This window comes from Lepisosteus platostomus, chromosome 6, assembly GCF_059453375.1.
Source record: "Lepisosteus platostomus isolate fLepPlt1 chromosome 6, fLepPlt1.hap1, whole genome shotgun sequence".
NCBI lineage: Eukaryota > Metazoa > Chordata > Actinopteri > Semionotiformes > Lepisosteidae > Lepisosteus > Lepisosteus platostomus.
The window spans coordinates 67,627,347-67,649,394 of NC_142616.1; the positions used below are offsets into that span (position 1 = coordinate 67,627,347).

At 53.1% G+C, this 22,048-nt stretch overlaps 2 protein-coding genes across 3 annotated transcripts; both read right to left on the minus strand.

Moving 5' to 3' along the window:
- Positions 1-88: 88 nt before the first annotated feature.
- Positions 89-10,503, minus strand: LOC148662248 (inter-alpha-trypsin inhibitor heavy chain H2-like). Its single transcript, XM_088637194.1, has 12 exons — positions 8,838-10,503; positions 7,990-8,019; positions 7,448-7,465; positions 6,682-6,714; positions 5,902-5,928; positions 5,416-5,433; positions 3,500-3,547; positions 2,686-2,799; positions 1,746-1,923; positions 1,347-1,495; positions 641-734; positions 89-296 (listed from the first exon to the last, which is right to left on the minus strand). Exons 5-12 carry the CDS (start codon positions 5,903-5,905, stop codon positions 179-181), a joined length of 723 nt encoding a protein of 240 aa, XP_088493320.1. The 5' UTR covers positions 5,906-5,928; positions 6,682-6,714; positions 7,448-7,465; positions 7,990-8,019; positions 8,838-10,503; the 3' UTR covers positions 89-178.
- A 280-nt stretch (positions 10,504-10,783) lies between these two features.
- LOC148662249 (inter-alpha-trypsin inhibitor heavy chain H4-like) lies at positions 10,784-21,044 on the minus strand. Of its 2 annotated transcripts, XM_088637190.1 has the most exons (15): positions 20,887-21,044; positions 20,131-20,300; positions 19,212-19,316; positions 18,189-18,351; positions 17,510-17,620; positions 17,250-17,378; positions 16,639-16,755; positions 16,095-16,263; positions 15,325-15,450; positions 14,810-14,991; positions 14,223-14,408; positions 13,684-13,829; positions 12,876-13,057; positions 12,167-12,193; positions 10,784-11,686 (listed from the first exon to the last, which is right to left on the minus strand). In XM_088637190.1, the coding sequence occupies exons 1-15, from the start codon at positions 20,977-20,979 to the stop codon at positions 11,670-11,672; spliced, it is 1,923 nt and encodes a 640-aa protein (XP_088493316.1). In that variant the 5' UTR covers positions 20,980-21,044; the 3' UTR covers positions 10,784-11,669. The 2 variants fall into 2 exon arrangements, with proteins under 2 accessions (XP_088493316.1, XP_088493317.1); XM_088637191.1 differs by lacking the exons at positions 10,784-11,686; positions 12,167-12,193; positions 12,876-13,057; positions 13,684-13,829 and adding an exon at positions 13,876-13,932.
- Between the last annotated feature and the right edge of the window lie 1,004 nt (positions 21,045-22,048).

Consider the following 22,048-nt stretch of genomic DNA (forward strand, 5'->3'; position numbering starts at 1 on the left):
ACTGACCCCGTCCCACAGAGCCTCTCCCCCACTCTCTCACCCACAGACCCCACAGACCCCACAGAGCCACAGAGCCAGTGCACGCAGGTCTCTCTTGCATGTTTATTAGGCACGACAGGAGCGCTGTGCGCAGGCGGCTGTGACTCGGACAGACTCGGACCAGGGCAGGCTGGTCACTCTACAGCTCCGACACCAGGTACTGGGACATCGGCTGCAGGAGGCCACGCCCGCCACCCTCCAACAGCCAGCACTCCTCTGAGGCCTTGACCCGGGAGCCGTAGTCCACTGTGGAAATCCTGGGGGAACACAGGCAGAAACCATCACCATGGAAACAGAATACAGGGCTCCGCGGCAGGTCACCGTGGAAACAAAACACAGGGTACCACCACACGTCACCAAGGCAGCAACAAGTATATATGCTAACCGTCCAGGATAAAGGTGTCCGTCGAACAAATAAATGCACCTATTCAATTTTTTTTTATTTAATACAAAATGACCAAGGCCTTTAAATAAAAAAAAAGTCTCGATGCCTTGTGAAGTTTAAAGTATATCAATTCAGGTTCTAGTTATGTCTCAGTTCCAGTTTCAACATCCTGGATCTGAGATTTCAAATCCAGAAAGAGTGAGGAAGGTGTCTTACCTCTGAGCGTTCAGACTAACTCCTTTGATGTTGATGCTGGCTGTGGTCGGTGATGTGGTTGTTTCTGTGTAAGAGACACTGGCACCGAACTCGCCTGCAGAGTGAGGGACAGTGGACAGAGTGGTCACTGGACAGACGTCCCCCACCTGGCTCTCCGCACCCTGTCAGTTAAACTGTGGGCTCCCAGCTCTCCAGAAAAGCTGCAGACACACCATGCCTCCAGAACCAGACAGCAGCACCACGAGGTTGGAAACACACCAGACCATCACTGGAGTTAACATCAGCACATTTCTCACTGATCCAAGGCAGGTCAGACCTCAGTTAGAAAACCTTCATGAACATGGGCACAGCGTGCAAACTCCACACAGAAGGATCCCAGGAACTCGAACCCGGGACGTAAGAGCCACGAGGTCCTCTGACCGCCAACAGCACACCATGATGTAGTCTTTGTCTAGGTAGGGCCTTAGTCTCAACGTGACTGAATGATTCCACTGCAGTTGAATTGAATTCATTCAGCTCCTATGTTCTGTCTTCACTCTCTTCTTGCCTCTGTCTTTTGTGTGTTGTATGATATAAACACCAGTGCATTACGCTTCTTGTCGTGAGGGACCTGACGATGCTGCCCGTGTACAGACCAGCCCTCGGCCCTGCCAGGGCGGAGATCAGAGCTCGTGCCCACGGGGGTCCGCTGTGATGATCCGCTCACCTGTCAGACCGCTGGCCTGGCTGCCGAAAGCGTGGTCTTTGATCTTCAGCCACAGGAAGTCTTTGTGTCGAGCCCGGTGTCGCAGGACCTCCAGGACGGTGCTGCCCAAGGTCACTTCAAGCACGGTGTCCACCACGGCCAGGGAGACACTGAGACGGACAGCAGCAGTAAGAAGGACAGGGACGTGTGTGGTCCTCCAGGGTCCCTGAGCTCTGCAGACCCCACGCATCGCCCCCCCACGCGTCGCCCCCCCACGCGTCGCCCCCCACTCCCATCGTTACAGCACCCGGCCGCCAGGGAAATCCCTTCGTGCCCTCGCTGTGCCCGGGGGCTGGCCGGGTCTCTCGTCTCGGCCTGCCGGACACACGGGCAGCGGGCTCTCGGCCATCAGCCGCCTACCTGCCCGACGTGTAGTTGGCAGCGGGCCAGGACCACCAGCGGGCAATCAAGGTGTGGTTGTTGGTCAGGGAGACGCTGGATGGGGTGGCCACGATGTGGAAGTCCTCGTTGTACCAAATCCCGAGCTTCTGGAAAGCCCGGACTCTTCTACTCATTACTTCCCCCCTGACGACGATGCCTGAAACAGAGGAGAGGAGAGGAGAGGCCCGCAGATCCAGCTCGGTCCTGAGGACACCTCTGGGAGAGCTGGGCCTGCTGACATCCCAGCTTCCTGTCCCCCCATCTGCACCCTAAACCCTCTCAACGGCATCGTCATTCACAGCCCCGCACCGTAAATCCGTTCACTGACACGGCTTACACGTGTAAGCGTGATCTAATTGGTCCAATTATCTTCTCAATTGGGGCTGTCTGTGTGAGGCTGCCTTTCATGTCCCGCAGGACTGTGGCTCTCCGGTGCTATGGGCTTTAGTCCCTATAAAAGAGGTTCCCATCTTGCTCATTTCATTGCTCCTGGTTAATGAGCTCCTGGTTAATTTGGCTCCCAGAGCCAAATTAATGCCAGGAGTGAATCTTAACCTCCATGTGTACCCTCCATTCCTCAGCTGTCGAGCCTGAAGTTGCCCCCTGAGTCGACTTGGTCCATCATTTCAGGATTTCGAATGGCCGAATCAAAGACTGATAAGATCCACTCAATCCGTGAGAGTGGGCACTCTCCCCACAGACAGAATGTGCCTGTCTGCTCTCCTCTGCCCTGCCCTGTCTCCCACATGCAACCTCATCTTGAAAACACCGAGTGTGCTAACAAAGGCAGACAGATCAAGAAGTTCCACTGCTGGACTGTGAGACTGTCTTACCTGCAGTCAGTGGACTGACTGAGAAGGACAGATGGAAATGATCAATGGACTTATTGAAAAGATCCTGGATAGGAAGACTGTCCTACCTGCACTTGGGTCTTCAAGCAGCTTCACAATCTGTCCACCTGAGACAGGAATCTCGAAGCAGATTGGGAGATGATTTCCCGGAGCTGGAATTATAATTCTTGGAGTTGTTCGATCTAAGGAACATAGAGATGGAAAGTTCATCTTAGAGACAGCAACTTTGCCAAATAACCAGGCATACTGATGAGCAGCTGAACATTAACTAATATAACAAGCTGTGAAATGAGCCAGCTGTTACCCCTGCCTGATGAACAAACACCTGTCACAGCCTTTACACACCTGTCTCAGGTACACACACACACCTGTCTCAGGTACACACACACACCTGTTCACAACCTTTACACACCTGTCTCAGGTACACACACACACCTGTCTCGGGTACACACACACACCTGTTCACAACCTTTACACACCTGTCTCAGGTACACACACACACCTGTTCACAACCTTTACACACCTGTCTCAGGTACACACACACCTGTCACAACCTTTACACACCTGTCTCAGGTACACACACACACCTGTCACAACCTTTACACACCTGTCTCAGGTACACACACACACACCTGTTCACAACCTTTACACACCTGTCTCAGGTACACACACACCTGTCACAACCTTTACACACCTGTCTCAGGTACACACACACACCTGTTCACAACCTTTACACACCTGTCTCAGGTACACACACACACCTGTCACAACCTTTACACACCTGTCTCAGGTACACAAACTCCTCTCACAGCCTTTACACACCTGTCTCAGGTACACACACCTGTCACGGTTTACAGTGACTCAGGAGGAATGAACAATTACCTAGCACTGGTCTCCTTGTGGGGATTGCTACATGCACAAAATCAGTCACTAGAAAAAAACACACAAGAAAGCTGTCAGAGACCTTGACATCAATCCAAATCATGTCGCTCATGTGACACCCCAGTCACTGTCACAGAGACAGCAGCTCTCCTGAGATGTGGCCTCTTAAGAGGTCAGAGGTCACCTAGCCCAGCAGAGAAATGACGCAGGAAAGGAGACAGGATCTGAAAACTCTGGGGTTGATGGGATAGGTATTGAACCACACGGGAGCATGAGGGTATAAAGAGAACTACAGGTGACAGCATTGCTTCAATATTGCTTAACCTGCCTACCTTTCTGTCTGTCAAATGTGCTTTAAATTCATTTCTAAATTACCTTAGAAATACCCTCACTGCCGACTTGATCAACCTGTAAACACTAAGTCAGGAGAGAACTGGCACAGATCCACACAGATACACTCCCAGCTCACTCACTGCCTGTCAAGTCACAAGGTTATATACAACCTTGTGTGTATATAAGGAAGAACAGCTCTGTTCACATGAAGACCACCTGATGCTGGATGCTGGGAAGGGGAACAGCTGAGCTCAGACCTTTCTGGCCATCCATGCTAAGTATGACCCAGCCCTCTGGGGGAAGGAGATACTCCCAGACATCCTGGAGTCCCGAAAGGCGCTGCTCTGCCGAAGCAGACTGGTGAAGAAGGGCTTCAAGTGGAATGACCTGCTGCTGCTTTCTTCTTCATCATCACCTTCTTCAGCGTGGGGAGAGCTCGAGCTCATCAGCACGGGGCTGCTGTCAGCCAGTCCAGAGGGTGCAGACTTCCTCCCTTTTCTTGAGCAGGTGTCCCGTTTCCTTCTGTGGTAATGGGACTGGTCCTTGGATCCTCTGGCTATAAGCAGCTTTTCTGGCAGGGAAGACGCCTCAGACGTTGCTCACAAGTGTGAGATGTCGAAGAGCCTTGGCCTCATCTGTCTGCTGCCTGTTCTTGCTTCATCGACGTTGGCTGTGGTTGGGCTTGACTGGAGGAACTTCCTTCTGTGCGGATGGAACATGCTGGACAGAAAGCCATGCGCTTGTGATCAATGTGTTCACTTTTGACAAACCAGTCCCGGTGTAAAATCCAGGTGCCAGACATTGGTGATATTTGTTTTGGGATCTTCCTAGTGGTGAGGACACGCCTCTTCTGTTCTCACTTGGGCTTTTCCCATAATGCATTATTAAAAACACCCCTTTTGTAATGCCACCTTCCGCTGGCATTTCCAGCCCCTCCCTCACCAACAGCCCCACTCCAGAGACTCGAATCTTTCCCAGCTCTGGCACTGAGGTCTCTCTGTAGGAGAAGTTTGTCCTCCGTTGGGGTTCCACCAGGAAGTTGGCCGAGGTTGACAGCGAACACTTCCCAGCTTCATGGTCTGAATCAGGTGTAGTGGCAGGCGTGTGGGTTCCCTGCATATCTGAAAGGAAGAGTCTGGAAGCTCTGCAAGATTCCCAGATTCCAGCAGGGAACTTGGGAGTGGGAAGTTCTTCTCGAGGGCAGATCCACCTCCAGAAATCTGACATTCCTCCTGGTAACTCTTTCGGGAGAAAGCCTGTCCGGCTCCGTGCTCCTTGTGTTGCACAGGACAGTAACGTTGGCGCTCCTGACCCCATCTGCACAGCCTGAGAGGGTCCTGATGTTCCCCACTCTTTCATGATTTGCGGCTCACATGACGTTAATCCAGCCAGACACTGCGGCCAGGTGGGTGAGGCAGATGAAGGAGAGGTGAGCAGGACTCTAGCAGTCGTACTCTGGACCTCAGTGTAATGTCTGATCTGCTGAACAGGTACACCAGCAGGGACACACACACTGCACACTGCACACTGTCCACTGACATGCCCACACAAGCTGCTTTAATAAAAGAAAATCTCTTACTTACCATCATCATATTCTAAACCTGTTTAAGAATGGAGAAAGAATACATTTAAACAGAGAGGTTTGCAGAAAAGGCCAAACAATAGCACTGTAATACCAACATAACATCAGAAAAGCCTGCGTCTGAGATCAGTGCCCCCTGTACCCCCTCCCGAAATGCCACCCCTGGACTCGGCGCTCATGTGACACCCCCAGCTCTGCACATGCTCAGAGCAGGCCGGCCCGGGAGGAGGGGCACATGTAAAGAGACCATAACAACCTGAAGTGCAACCCCCCTGTACAGACCTGCAGCAGGTGAGTAAGGGGAAACACTGAGTGAGACACTGAGTGGGATTTAGCTGGGACACTGCAGTGCAATACGCCTGCTGCTGCCAACAGTTCTATGGAATCTTGAATGTCCCCTGGAGGACTCCTGTCCCAGCCCTGCTGGCTGAGCTGCTGCTACAGGGTTACACAGAGCACTTTAAGAGTAAAGAAGAGCATTGCTTACCCATGTGTCTGTAATCAAAACCGAGACCTGAAGGAGAGGGAAAGTGGGCAGGGTGTTGAGTGCCGCTTGGCCAGGGACCTGTGCCATCAGCTCAGTCCCTTACCAAGAGGGTGGCTGTGCTGCTGCACTGAGTTTTTTCGAAAGCAGGGTGACTCTGAGCGTGATGGCAGACCCCCCTGATCGTAAGGGTTCCCAGCGCGCAGGGGCACCTGCAGCACCTCGGCCAATATTAACGGAGGCGAAGACTCTGACTGTTGGTTCACACTCCTCAGTGAACCAGACCCCCACCAACCCACAGCCCTCTACCCCTCTACCCCTCAATAGCACCTAAGCCAGCTGACACACACAGCACCCCAAAATATCAAGCATACGGGTGGGTGAAGGCACCCAAAACTCCATGGCCTTGTGCTCGTACCCCTGCTCTCCCCTGGGGAGACCAGCTTACAGGGAACGTCCCAAGGGAAGGCACCACAGGTTAAACTGAAAACCACCGAAGCCTAGAATTATAACCCAGAAGTGGGCCGCTGACAATTCTTTAACACTGAAGCAGAGCCGCAGGCTGGGTGTCCCGGCCCCTGTGAGGGTGGTTTCACACTCTGCCAGATAGGAGGTTTCCAGAGGTGCTTTTGTTCTGGGCATCGCCAGGACCGGCCAGGGGCACACAATGTCTGTCGCCCTCCAGACCTCGCGTTCCTGCACTGTACTCCACTGGTCTCCTCTGGGGTGTGCGGCTGATGAAGGCGCAGAGGCACCAGAGGCCAGGAGGGGAGATGGACTTACTGGTGTCAGCAGAGAGACCTATTCTTTCGGAGCCTGTCAGTGAGAAAAGGAGATTACTTCTGCAGCTGTGTGGTGTGCTCTGTGTCACACAGGAGCAGGACAGACTCCTGGAGAGACTTGTAACAGTGGAGTCAAAGAAACATGCATCACAGATTGACCTTGTGACCTGGTCAGGACTCTAGCGGGTGAACCCTGGACATCTTTGAAAAGGCTCATGAACCATGAAGCATGAAAAACTATGACCCAGTTTTTCCATCTCAAACACGGACAGGACAGGAGGCAGAGTGGCAGTACTCCTCAGCAGATAAAACAATATCTTTACAATGTTCTGCAAATGAGGGTCAAATGCCAGTCCAGGATCAAATATCACCTCCAGATTACTCATGTTGGCCTGAAAACAGTCAGTACCGTCATCCAACAACACCCATGGGATCTTACCATCAGTTATGTCAAACTAATAGCATAACCCTCACTCTTTACACAATTAAATGCAAACTATTTGAAATTCAGGAAAAAAGTGCAGACAGAGAGTACTGAAAGAGCTATCTCGGTTTTAGGTTCAGTGTGGCCATGGATCTGAGTGCCGTCCACACAGAATTGAGCACACATATGGTGAAAACATATAATCCCCAGATAATAGAGTGCCCAGTACTGAGCCCTGTGGAACACCAGACATAACCAACCCAACTCAGAACTAATCCACCAGGAGAAATTAACAGTGGGGTCAAGAAAGTGGATCACAGAAGAGACAAAGAGAGACACCTACCTCCTCGAAAGCTGAACCCTGTTGGTGAGAAAAGGGGATTACTTCTCTGTGCAGCTGTGTTGTGTTGTGTGCTCTGTCTCACACAGGAGCAGAACAGACTCCTGGAGAGATTTTTAAGAGTCAAAGAAATGTGCATCACCAAAATGTTGGGGAGATACAAAGACCTATTTGTACAATTCTGGTCCCTGACGGTGAGAAAAGACAATAACTTCTCTGTGCAGCAGTGCTCTGTGTCCTCCGCTGTGGGCTCTGTGGTGTACTGAGGGGATCGGTGTACTGGGTTTGTACTACAGTCGCCCCCTTGATAGCTCTCCAGGGGGCGCTGCCAGCTCTTTGTAAGGAAGAAGTGAGGACTCGTGTTTATACAGCAATGCCCGTGTGGAGCCCAGCTTCCAAACTGCAGGAGGGCTGCGTCTCCCAGACCAGTTGTACACCAACCCTCCTCTGGGCTTGTTTTACTGAAGAGAGGAGCTGAAGACACACAGGGGCAGGTTCTTGACTGTGGAGAAAATGTATCAGGTAAGGAGGGAAAATAGACTTACCAGGCCGAGAGATGGATTTTGAAGGGTATCCTGTAGATTAGAGAAGGTGGTTAAAGCCAAAAGAGTTGTCTGTGCAGCTCTTTTGTGTGCTCTGTGTCCTCCTCTGAGTCATTGCAGCCCAGAGCAAGTGAGTGCACTGGGGTCTGATCAGTGTGTGCACCACATTTGTACTCACCCCCTTGATATGATACTAAGACAAATATAATCAACTTCATTTCGCAGTTTAAAAAGCAATCATCACAAAGTTCTTTTGACACAGACAAAGAGCTTATAGCACAAGCTACTATGCAGAGCCTTGAACACAAGCAGCTTTTTAAAATCATGTTGACTTCTGCTGGGAAGCCAGTGGGGGGACTCCAGGACAGGAGTGATGTGATGACTTGACCTTGTGACCTGGTCAGGACTCTAGTGGGTGAACCCTGGACATCTTTGAAAAGGCTCATGAAGCATGAAGCATGAAAAACCCATGAACCAGTTTTTCCATCTCAAACACAGACAGGACAGGAGGCAGAGTGGCAGTACTCCTCAGCGGATAAAACAATATCTTTACAATGTTCTGCACATGAGGGTCAAATGCCAGTCCAGGATCAAATATCACCCCCAGATTACTCATGTTGGCCTGAAAACAGTCAGTTTTCTCGGTTTTAGGTTCAGTGTGGCCATGGATCTGAGTCCCGTCCACACAGAATTGGGCATACATATGGTGAAAACATATAAACCCCAGATCATAGAGTGCCCAGTACTGAGCCCTGTGGAACACCAGACATAACCAACCCAACTCAGAACTAATCCACCAGGAGAAATTAACAGTGGAGTCAAAGAAAAGTGAATCACAGAAATATACATACGTTGTTTAGTGCGGTCAACTGTCGTCCTACCTGTTGGTGAGAAAAGGGGATTACTTCTCTGTGTAGCTGTGTTGTGTTGTGTGCTCTGTGTCACACAGGAGGAGAACAGACTGCTGGAGAGATTTTTAAGCGGAGTCAAAGAAAAGTGTATCACCGAAATGTTGGGGAGATACACATACCTTTTTGTACAATTTTGGCCCCTGACGGTGAGAAAAGACAATAGCTTCTCTGTGCAGCAGTGCTCTGTGTCCTCCGCTGTGGGCTCTGTGGTGTACTGAGGGGATCGGTGTACTGGGTTTGTACTACAGTCGCCCCCTTGATAGCTCTCCAGGGGGCGCTGCCAGCTCTTTGTAAGAAAGAAGTGAGGACTCGTGTTTATACAGCAATGCCCGTGTGGAGCCCAGCTTCCAAACTGCAGGAGGGCTGCGTCTCCCAGACCAGTTTATCTGAACTCCATTCGTTCAAAAGCACTGGCAGAGCCTGACAGCGTGAGGGGAGTTCTGGTAGGCTTGATCTTCCAGCCAGAAGAGTTAACGCCAAGCACTAGAATATTAAGGACACTCTCCCTTTATATTCGTCAACTCATCCCATGAATTGGTCTGAACTAGTGGCTTGAGGTCTGTAGTTGGATTGTTGCTTTGTCCTGCTGTCACACACACCATGTGCATCATGGTGGGACCAGAGCTTTCCAAATGAAGTCATGGAAGTTGAAAATGATTGGATACAGTGGCACGTTCCAATGGTAGGAGATACTATATTAAAGCTTACCGGAGAGAAGTGTAATAATAAGGAATGTGATAATAACTGTTATCTCTCAGAACGTACTAACAAACAGTCTTATACTCACCAGCTGGGGCTGCATGACAAATCATCAGATCAATCAAAGTCACTGACAGTCCCAGACCGTAAATGAATCAGTACATTTCAAAATAAACAGCTCATTAACAAACATCCTTATACTCACTAGGTTGATCTGCATCCAGGAGCAGAAGAACAAGAAAATCATTGTCAGTCCCAGATTTTAAATGAATCAGTACATTTCAAAATAAATATCTCTATTCATTGTAGGTTTCATTTCACACCTCTCTTCACCTGTCCTGACTGGCCTCTCTGTCTGTCTCCTGCTCCCGTCCCCTGCTCCTCCTCTCTCCAGCTCTTGTTCTCTCACTACATCACCTCTGCTGACTGCCCTGTCTTTCTCACACCCGATGAAGGCTCCATGGCCGAGACGCTGTGTTTTCTTTCTTCTCTTCTCAGCATGGAATAAACCTATTACTTGTTCCATTTCAAAATAGACAGCTTATTAACAAACATCCTCATACTCACCAAAGCCTGCATGATAATCCAGGAGGAGAAGAACAAGAAAATCATTGTCAGTCCCAGATTTTAAATAAATCAGTACATTTCAAAATAGAGATAGCTTATTAACAAACATCCTCATACTCACCAGATTTGCCTGCATGATAGGAGCAGAAGAACAAGAAAATCATTTCAGTCCCAGATTTTAAATAAATCAGTACATTTCAAAATAGAGATAGCTTATTAACAAACATCCTCATACTCACTATATTTGCCTGCATGATAGGAGCAGAAGAACAAGAAAATCATTTCAGTCCCAGATTTTAAATAAATCAGTACATTTCAAAATAGAGATAGCTTATTAACAAACATCCTTATACTCACCAGGTAGGCCTGCATGATAGGAGCAGAAGAACAAGAAAATCATTTCAATCCCAGATTTTAAATAAATCAGTACATTTCAAAATAGAGATAGCTTATTAACAAACATCCTCATACTCACCAGGTAGGCCTGCATGATAGGAGCAGAAGAACAAGAAAATCATTTCAATCCCAGATTTTAAATAAATCAGTACATTCCAAAATAGAGATAGCTTATTAACAAACATCCTCATACTCACCAGGTAGGCCTGCATGATAATCCAGGAGCAGAAGAACAAGAAAATCATTGTCAGTCCCAGATTTTAAACAAATAATAAATTCATAAAGAAATCAAATACATTTAAAAATGAATAATACATATTTACAAACAGGGCTCATGAGCCCTGGGCCCGCATAATAAATCCAGGGGTCAAAAGAAAGGAGTAAGGAGTCAGTTGGAGTCATCCAGGTGGATGCTGCACATTGGTGGTGGTGGAGGGGAGTCCCCATTACCTGTAAAGCGCTTTGAGTGGAGTGTCCAGAAAAGCGCTATATAAGTGTAAGCAATTATTAGTTCCAGATCTCAAATAGATAAATTCATCAAAATAATCTGCTTTGCTCTACCCATCCTTGTCTTATCTGCTTCATCGGGGAGCTGGAGCCTATCCCAGCTAGCAATGGACGCAAGGCAGGATAATCCCATCACAGGGCACACACGGACACAGACAAACACCAGGGCTCATTTTTCCAGAGGCCAATTAACAAACAGCAAGTCTTTGGTCTGTGGGAGGGAACCCACACGAACACAGGGAGAACGTGCAGACTCCACACAGACAGCAGTCCAGGAATAGACCTGCGAGGCACAACCGACCACTGTGCTACTGTTCCGCCCTACACAGACATGTTCGTCAATCAAGTCAATACTGGTTGACAGATAATTATTTCTCACCAGGAATGACAGCCTGACCTGTAAAATAAATAACGAGGTTAAAAAACAATCAGTCCTATACTTCAATACATAAAATACACACAGATACATTTGCCGATGAAGTTAATTACAACAAAATCTTTTACTCACCTGACAGATGATGGACTTCATGAAGTAAGAATAAAAAAATGTTACCTCCAAATTTCAAACAGAAAAATACATAAATATATTATATTAAATAGCTTTTACTCACCGATAGGATCTGGACATTCAAAAGTTTGGAGAAAAGAGACAAAAAAAAAGAAATAATTATCGTTTTTTTTTTAAAATAAGCCTTGACAAGTCAGTCTTGCACCTACCAGGCTGCCCAGTAAGAAATTTAAAATAAGGTCCTTTTAGGATCACCTAGTCACTAGACTAGCACTCGAGCAGGGGAGTCTACCAGCCTCCTCTCTCTGCTTCTGTTCTTCCAAAACAAATAAACGGAAATCTTAAATCCATCTTAATGAGCAAAATTTAAAATTTCCCTGTCTCTCTCTACCTCTCCTCTCTCCTCTCTGCAGAAACAAAATGTGCAACAACAGGGATGGAGAAGCAAAATGATGATGAACAGGAGAGCGTGTTTCGTGTTTGTGTGAGAAGACGTAACATGATTGACACCACTATTTCTCATGAAACATCACGGCCACAGAGATGTTGTGTGTGCAGGGCAGGGGTGATTAGGAGAGCCTGTCTTCCTTACGATTTTGGGTGTGGTATCTTCTGGTGCCTACAAGGAAAAGAAAAGGGAAAGACTTTATTTTCTGTCTGTCTTGTGTTCCATCTAGGCTCACATGACCTCTCACAGCACAGGGCGCCTTTAGTGTTTAAGCAGCAGCATGTCTCTGACCCTGTACAGAGATGCAGGCTTCTGTATAAACCTGAAGAATGTCTTATTGCAGTTCCTAACACCTTTAACTCCAAAGGCTGCTGTGATCGCACTGTCTTGCCTCATGCCTGAATGAATTAGACTTGTTGAATGTTTTACAAAGCGTTTGCAATTGAGCGGTTCTGTTCATTCCGCTGGAGGCTGCTGTCCTGTCCAAAAGCACAGAAACACGTCGCTCCTTCACACGCAGACGGGACTGCGGGCTGCTGTGTTTCACATTGGCAGACGTGTTTCAGTGGAGGTAAACACACAGCCCCGTGTGAGATCTAACTGGACGCTGACTCTCCTGCAGGCTGGAGGCTGAGTTTCATGGGCAGGGCTGAGGAAGGAGCGGTTCAGCTCTTATTCTGTGCTGCTTCAGCTTCCTCACCAGGAGGAGAGACTCCCAGTGCTCCCTGCTGGAGTCGCTGTGGACAAGGCACTGGGCTGATGATGAACCCATCTGCTCTCTTGGCCTGTCAGCACCATGTGTGCACGGGCCAGGAGGTCACCAGAATCGGACCGGGGCGCTGGGGTGGCGTACCATGCCTGCGGTTCTGAGCCTGCTCTTCGCTGGGTTTCTCTGCCACCTGGGGGACAGAGCTCTGGCCCTCCTCCGGTCTGGTGACCACCATGGAGGTCAGCGGGGTCACAAAGTTGTACTTCAGGGAGAGGTCCTGGGCGCACTGCCTGATTTCTGGCTTGTCGCTGTCGCTGGCCAGTACCCTGCGTGCGACACAGGGAAGACCCGCTCAGACAACTACCCCGAGGTCCGACCGGAGCCACAGATCAGCACTCAGCAGAGCGCCGCCCTGGTGGCGTGGCCTGTAAACAGCCATGTGTTTTTTTCCTGTGTCGCAAGTGTGTCAGGACTGGTCAGTGTGTGAGGACTGGACTGGTCAGTGTGTGTCAGGACTGGTTGGTGTGTTAGGAGACTGGACTGGTCAGTGTGTCAGGAGACTGGACTGGTCAGTGTGTCAGGACTGGACTGGTCGGTGTGTCAGGAGACTGGACTGGTCAGTGTGTGGGGACTGGACTGGCCGGTGTGTCAGGCAGGACTGGTCGGTGTGTGGGGTCTGGACTGGTCAGTGTGTCAGGACTGGTCAGTGTGTGGGGACTGGACTGGTCGGTGTGTGGGGTCTGGACTGGTCAGTGTGTCAGGACTGGTCAGTGCATGGGGTCTGGACTGGTTGGTGTGTCAGGACTGGTCAGTGTGTGGGGTCTGGACTGGTCGGTGTGTCAGGACTGGTCAGTGTGTGGGGTCTGGACTGGTCAGTGTGTGGGGTCTGGACTGGTCGGTGTGTGTCAGGACTGGTCAGTGTGGATGTGACTGCAGTGCACGAATCCCTCACTCTTGCTCCAGAAGCTGCTGTACGGTCAGGTAGGCCCAGAGCCTCTCGATGTACTCCCCGTAGATATACTCCGCCTTCGGGAAGTCCTTCCCCACCCCTTCCCCTGCCACAGGGATCTGCGCCTGGTACGTCACAACGCTGTCTTTCTGTGGACAGGCGAACGCAGGACACGTGACATCGCGACACCGGCTGGACTTCCTCCGTCTCTCACCTCCTGAGCCGCTGTGCTGGGCAAACCAGGGCGATTCGCTACCACACAGGAGCAAGAGTGTCGTTACTTTGATGGTTCAGGGCTCTGCTGGGGTAAAAATACGTATCCCTGGGCAACTTTCTAAATTTCGGAAAAGAATCAAAGGGTTTTACACGTCAAGTCTTGGGTTGACAAATTTTCACCTCACAGGCAGTTTTCCAGGGATTAATTGCGTGGGATGTGGGAAGCCGAGCAGGAGGAGAATGTGTGAGCTGGACTGTGGGTGTCTCCGTGCAGTCGCGCTGACACGGCGGGACAGGCCAGCGGGCCGGGCGGCACACGGACTCACGGACTGGGCCTTGACCTCCGCAGTCAGGACCTCCAGGCTGTTGTCGGAGATGCGCCCGGCGACCACGATCTCGGAGCCGTTGTAGAACTTGTCGAAGGTGCTCTGGGTGACGTTGGCCGCGTCGCCGTGCGCGTACAGCATCTCCACGTTCACCAGCAGGGGCGTGGCCACCTCCTCGTAGAAGCCCTGCCAGACACGCAGCACACGGCCTGAGAAACCCCCGTCCCGCCTCCCAGTCCTCCCCGGAACGCCACGGGAGGAAGCTGGGAAACCCACAGGCAAGGGAAAATGTCAGAGCTGTCGCACGACCGTGTCTCGCACAGAGCACTGCAGGCCCAGTCCACTGAGCTCAAAGAACAGCCAGCGAGTCTCTTCCTGGTCCTCCATGCTCGGCGCACGCTGACAGATCGAAGGAAGTGAATCTCTTTGGTCTGCACAGAGATCACGAGCGTGGGCTTGGGTCTGCAGTGAACCGTGGACGAAGAGGGACCGCTGCCTGGGGTCCTAGAGGAGACCTTCTTGCTCTGTGTTTTTGCTAGATTTAGGAACTGGGTTTCTCTGGTCTTGAGCGACTGGCGGGGAGGTACCTGGAGCTGCAGGTCGGAGTCAGAGTCCTCGTAGATCCTGCGCGCCACGCCCCCGTTCTCCAGAGCCATCTTCTCCAGGAACTTGAGGTTGACGTCGAAGCCGAAGCCCAGGCAGTACAGAGTGTATCTCTTCTGGATGGCTTCCTTCACGTTCGCCTGGATAGCGCCCAGGTTGGTAACACCTAGGAAGGCAGAAATCCGGGGCCTTGCACCTTACTGTGGCCCAGTTGATCCGTCATACCTGCAGGGCGCTCAGATCCATGGTCTATACCGAGCAGCTCCGAGCAGGGTGAAAGATCGCACCTGTGTAGGGGCCTCAGAGAAATGAAAACATACTACTATCCCAACCATCTTCTGCCATCCACATTCCTGCAATTTCCCTCACGGGATCAATAAAGGATCTATCTACTAGGAGCACGCAGGACAGAAAAACAGGAACCAGCCAGGATGTCTGAGACCGAGAGAACTGCAAGATAAGCCTGTCTTTTGCAGTTCCGTTGAGCCCGAGGGGGTACCTGTGGTGGGATCCCCGTCCGTGAGCAGGATGATGATGGAGGTGCTGCCCTCTGGGACTGTCTTCTCTTCCTTGGCCTTGTTCAGCATGGCCACCCCCTTCTCCAGGGCTGCGTTGATGTCTGTAGCTGAAGCAGCAGAGACACAGAGCTCTTACAGCACAGACCCGCGCCTCACCTGGCCTCTGTTTGAAGACGGGGGACTGTGAGAGCAGAGCAGGTGAACTGCTGCGAGACGCAAGGGGCTGACCGTGGCGCAGGGGGAGGCAGGAGGAAGGCCAGGGCGGCGCAGAGGGAGGCAGGCTGAACAGCAGGCGGAGGAGCACGGACAGCTCCGGGCCTCCAGGCGGGGGGCGCCTGCGCTTCTGGATACAGAGGCCACAGCGTGACAGAGGCAGGTCAGAAGAAGAGAAAACCAGCAGCACGAGCGCAGAGGCTGGACAGGAGCTGTGGAGAGGAGCTGAATCTTCTCAGTCTTGGAGAAAGCAAAGAGGAGCCTTGATTCAGGTTTTAACAAGGGAGGGCGACCCTGGGGAGCATTATCGCATCCCGGGATCGGGACAGCACAGGGATGATCTGGGAACTCGAGGAGAGGGATTTTCCCGAATAAGCCGGAGAACGGACCTCAGATACACGCGGAAGAGATGCCCCAGCCGCCTCCCGCAGGCGGAGACGACAGGACCTCACTCCGAGCCCTGGACAATGAGCCGGGGGAGGAGGGGTACCCCAGCCCCCAGATCGCGCGGGGGGTGACGGTCAGGCTCGGCTCTCACCCCCGCGGTCGGTGATCTGGCGGACGAACCCCCGCGCCTCCTCCAGCATGCCGCCGCTCGCCCGCACCAGCGAGTCCTTCCAGGGCGTGACCTCGCTGTCGAACGTGATCAGCCCGAAGTGGTCGTCCTCGTGGACGTCGGCCAGGATCTTCAGCAAGGCCTCCCGGGTCTGCGGGGGGCGGGGGGCAGAGATCAGAGGTCATTCTGTGAATCATCAACACGCTCGGAAAAACCAGAGCGGAGAGAGAGAGAGAGCACAGTTCTTCATTAACCCGAGTGACGCACACCTGCCCACGGCCCCGAGGAGACAGATCCTGGGACCTTGGAGCCAGGAACGGTCAGCTCACAGGGCAGCGAGGGGAACAAGGCTCTCTCTGGGATATCACAAAGCAGATATCCTCTGCGTCTAGGTGACTGGACATCCCTGTCTCCCTATCAGTCAACTGTCTGTCTGTGTAGGCCTGGAACTGGGGTACAGTGTGTCTGCGGAACACTGGAACTGGGGTACAGTGTGTCTGTGGAACACTGGAACTGGGGTACATACCTGCACGATTTTCCTGCCCGACATGGAGCCACTGCGGTCGATGACAAAGACCACATTCTTGGGGATGCGCTCGATGTTAGCAGGGGAGAAGTAATGGACAAAATACCCATTTTGCACCTGGAGGGACACAGGAAAAGAGGAAGAGGCAAGAGAGGGTACCCCATTTTTGTGCTGAACCCCAACACCACCAGCCTGGCCCCTGGTCCTGCCCAGTGTGTGGAGGAGCCTGTACCTGCCTCCTGCGGTCACTAGGGGCCGGACTGGGGTCCCTCCCACTCTGGGCCCCAATCCGAGCCTGAGTGTGGACACCTCCCTGCCCCTGTCCTGGGACGCTGGCTGCAGTCTAAAACCGACCTCTGTTATTAATCAGCCCTTAATTTAGCTGTACTTGTCAATATGGGGCTTCTTTTAATTCAGCTCTGTCACAAGAGGCTACAGGCCTGGTGCCGCCTACTCTTTGAATCTGGGGGACACGTCAGGCAGCGCCGAGGGCAGGAACGGCGGGGTTTTGGGGAAAAGTATATGAAAAGAGAAGCAAGGGAACAAGCGATCGGCTGTGCGCTCGGGGCCGGCGCGCGAGATTGGCAGAGAGCGCGGGCGGGGGCTCGGACCTGCAGCACGCCCTGCGGCAGCTCCCGGTTGACGTCGTACTTGATGACCAGGTCGCCGTCCAGCCCGCTGCCCGCGCAGTCGGCGCACTGCTGCTGCTCGACGGTCGGCGCGAACTCCACATGGGCCACCTGGGCGCGGGGGCAGAGAGAGCGGCAGCGTCAGTGCGCCCCCTGCTGGCGGGAGGCCTGCGGTGAGCGGGGGGGGGGGGATATAGAACTGGGGTCTCCTGGTGTCGGGGCGACCGCGGAGAGGCTGGTACCGTGCCCTCGGACTCGCTGATCTGCAGGAGGTCGGGCTGCGCGCCGGAGGTCAGGCTGCCCTGCGCTTCCACCGAGCGGATCCCCTGGGGCTCGTAGATCCTCACGTCGATCTGGGGAGACAGCAGCGTCAGAGCAGGGCTCCCTTGCTTGCCCGCTTCTCCTTGATTCAAGAAAAACTAGAGGACTGGGGGTCTCCTAATTCTCCTAATCCCTTCTCCTAATTAATGCGCCCCAGCTCACAGCTCACCCTCGGTGCTGCTGTGCGGGGATTTGATTGGACCTGTGAGGAGAAGGATGGATCCGATTGGCTCCAACTTCTGTCAGTCTTAAAGGATTCGGGGCAGTGTTCCGCCCACTATGACAAATGAAGGAAGGTGATTGGATCTACCCCTTGTCTTTAAAAGTAACATACTAATAACCTGTGTCAACTGATACCTGTTCTACATGCAATCGCACATGTCCCTCTGTATTCCAGATCTTCACACAATAAGCTACACACGCAGTCAAACTAAGAAAGCAGCATTATTTGTGTCCAAACTGATGATCATTTATATTCCTCACAAATTCAGTGAAACGTGTATCTCCAGGCAGTGTGCCCCTGGACGCTGGGCAGCTGTGTGATCCCTGACCCAGCCTGTGGACATGGGGCAGCTGTGCCCAGCGAATCCTCCTGCGCACCTTGAAGTTGCTGACGACTTGCTTGGGCCGGGCCTTGATCATCAGCTCGTACTTCCCCAGGCGCCTCTTCAGCAGCTCCTCGTAGGTCAGCTCAAAGGTCACCTTGCTCAAGGGTGCCACGTTCACCGACGTCTTGAACTCCTCCAGAGTGCGCCCCACCGTGCTGAGGCGAACGGGGGCAGGGCAGGACAGTCAGCCACTCACATGCAATCACATGCAAGATTAACTACCCCTGATCCCCACTGCTCGTGAGATTAACTACCCCTGATCCCCACTGCTCGCGAGATTAACTACCCCTGATCCCCACTGCTCGTGAGATTAACTACCCCTGATCCTCACTGCCCACAAGATTAACTACCCCTGATCCCCACTGCTCGTGAGATTAACTACCCCTGATCCCCACTGCTCGCGAGATTAACTACCCCTGATCCCCACTGCTCGTGAGATTAACTACCCCTGATCCTCACTGCCCACAAGATTAACTACCCCTGATCCTCACTGCTCGCGAGATTAACTACCCCTGATCCCCACTGCACACGAGATTAACTACCCCTGATCCCCACTGCTCGTGAGATTAACTACCCCTGATCCTCACTGCCCACAAGATTAACTACCCCTGATCCCCACTGCTTGTGAGATTAACTACCCCTGATCCCCACTGCTCACGAGATTAACTACCCCTGATCCCCACTGCTCGTGAGATTAACTACCCCTGATCCTCACTGCCCACAAGATCAACTACCCCTGACCCCCACTGCTCGTGAGATTAACTACCCCTGATCCCCACTGCTCACGAGATTAACTACCCCTGATCCCCACTGCCTGCGAGATTAACTACCCCTGATCCCCACTGCTCGTGAGATTAACTACCCCTGATCCCTACTGCCCGCGAGATTAACTACCCCTGATCTCTACTGCCCCTGTGATTAACTACCCCCGATGTCAGCTGCCCCTGTGATTCAGCACCCCAGGGTGGGCGTGAGGACAGAGGGGTGTCTCCCCAGCGGCAGGACGGCGGCTCACCCCACCAGCCCCGCGCTCTCCCCGCGGGACACGGCCTCGGAGTACTGCTGCCGCGCCGCCTCCTTCTCCTTCACCACGCCCACGTAGGTCCGGCCCTGGACAGTCCTGCAACACACCACAGCCCGCGCGCTCAGCCCGGCCCGGCCCAGCCCGGCCCAGCCCGCGGCACCAGCACCGGACTCCCAGGCTGGGCTCCAGGGGGCCGGGAGGCGAGGGAGGGGTGTGTGTGCGTGTGCGTGTGTCTCTTCTGCGCAGCTGGGGTCCTGATAGCACAGCCCCCCTGCAAGACTGACTGCACTCTGCTGGGTGACTCAGCTCACTGCAGACCAGCCCCAGTGCTCAGGATCTGGGGCACAAACCGGGGATCACCCCACAGCCTGAGGGGCTCACCCCACTCCTCTTGTCTTTAGAGAAGTTAAGTACAGCTGCAGCGCAGTTTGGTCGTCTGGTCTGACCTCCTGCTCTGGAGAGGGCCAGCTCTCCACTGGTGTTGCTCTCGAGAGGCAGAGTGACGAGATCACAGTCAGCGCTGTGACATCACCGGCGCCCTTTCAGAGCTCTTACAAGGGCCATCGGGGGCCCGGGGTCTCTGTGTCTGCGGGAACAGCCTGTCCATACGGATTCCATACTGGTTATTCTGGACTGGAAGGGTCAGTGGGTGTACAGTCCACCTGCCTGGACTGGAAGGGTCAGTGAGTGTACAGTCCACCTGCCTGGACAGGAAGGGTCAGTGAGTGTACAGTCCACCTGCCTGGACAGGAAGGGTCAGTGAGTGTACAGTCCACCAGCCTGGACTGGAAGGGTCAGTGAGTGTACAGTCCACCAGCTTGGCTATTCTGGACTGGAAGGGTCAGTGTGCCCAGAAGGAGAGGGAGGAGACAGGAGAGACTGAGGGTGAGGATGAAGAAGAGGCACCCACATGCTGAAGTTGCTGATGAAGGCGGTCTTGGGCAGCTCCACCTGGAAGGCGATCTCCTGGGAGCGGTCAGCGCGGTTGGCCACGCGGCTGGTGATGACCGTGCGCGCATAGCGGCTGGCCACGCGGGACTCGATCAGGAAGCTGTAGATGTCGATGTCACTCCTGCTGCCCTGGGGGGATCGGAGGGTCAACAGACAGGCCCAATGAGAGGGCTGGGAGCAGGGGGGGGGGGGCGCAGGCCCGCCCCCAGAACCTGCGGACAGCATCGAACCGGACTGGCCCGACAGAGGGACCCGCTCTGGATCCACATACCTGCTGGTTACTGTTCCTCCTGAGCACACAAGTGAATAAAGAAATAATCCGCCCCTGAACAGGCCCTGCAGCAGGTGCAATCAGAACCGTTTCATTGTTTTCAGGCTGGAAACACAGGGCTGCCTGTTTCAACGATCGCGCCCCTGGAGCAACTCCAGCTCTCCGACACCAGAGGAGAAAATAAAACCCACACGTCCCACCCAAGCGCCTTGCTGGCTCGGCTTGGCGTCTACGTGACTCGGAGCTCAGCTGTGGGGACCCCTAGGACCAGGAGCCCCCGTTCTGGAGCTTTCAGAACAGCGAACACAAGCCCACCCCCCCCAGGACGAGGAGTGCCCCCCAAACCCCCTCGGCTTCGAACCCCGTAACTCCAGCCCCCCTCTCTGTGGAACCGGAGGCGCCAGCAGGAAGAGCGCCCCTGGCCCTCTCCCCCCAGCCCCCTACCTGGCCAGCGCCCGTTCCCGGGTCTGGGTCTGGGTCCGCCCGGGCCAGCAGGGCCGGCAGCAGGAACAGCAGCGCACAGCAGAGAGCAGGCATGGCGACAAGTGCCTGGCGCCCCGCGGCCTGGGGTTTTCTAGCGGACGACCAGCCCACTGTTTGCAGTACAGGGGGTCTGTCAATCATTGATCATCTTTCCCGACCAGCTCGAGGCACGCGGGCCTGCACAGGGACACACAGAACCCCGAGGCTTCGGGAAGGTGGAAGCGTCTGAGAAGCCGGGGGGGGGGGGGGGGAGTTTAAAGGGGGCAACGGTTTTACTCACCGGATGGCCTTGGAATATTTTGGGTTTTGGCCTTGATGGTGTTTTGCATTTACAAAGTTTTCATTTCTCACCCCTCCCACCCTCTACTCCTCCCTCTCTGCCCGTGTCCCCCCCCCTCTCTCCTCCTCCCCCCACACCCTCAGGAGTGACGCAGCTCAGCGAGGGTCAGTATAAACACGACAGGGGCCCCACTACCACGCTGCAGAGGTGCAGTCTGTAACCACAGTGATCCGGACCAGGGATTTCACCCCGAGTCACACAGCGTGCTCAGAAACACGCTTCTAGCTCTTGTCGAGAGGTGCACGTTTCTCTCACCAGCTTCTTTCCCAACACAGTGCACAACCACAGATCTACCTTTACACTAGTTTCTGCGGAATGATTTACTCTTCCAGCTCCCAGCCACATCATGAGCAGTGGTATTTGGAAATGAACGAACATTCAGACAGTGGGGCCTGCTGGAGCCTATGAGGAGTGTGGGAAATCGTGTTTCCTGTTGCACAATTGGGAAGACCTGCTCCCTGTTCCATGGGGCTGTGGGTGCGTGGGGTTCCATGGGGCTGTGGGGTTCAAACAACAGTTTCAGAGCTGCATAATCTGCACCGCACCGCCATCTTCGTTCTGTGCCGAGCAACATCCTGCCCTCAGTTCACCAAGTGGCTACAGCAGGCTGCTAGCGTTGCCATTACATTCCGTTACCTGCACCTAGGAAGAAAAACAACAACAAATTGCTAATCTTTACCCCAACGCAGTCGAAGGTTCAGTGTTATGAAACGCACCCCGAGGTCGATGCCCTCCTGTTCGAAACGCGTACCCAGCAGAGACCTTGGGCACAGAGCACTGAGG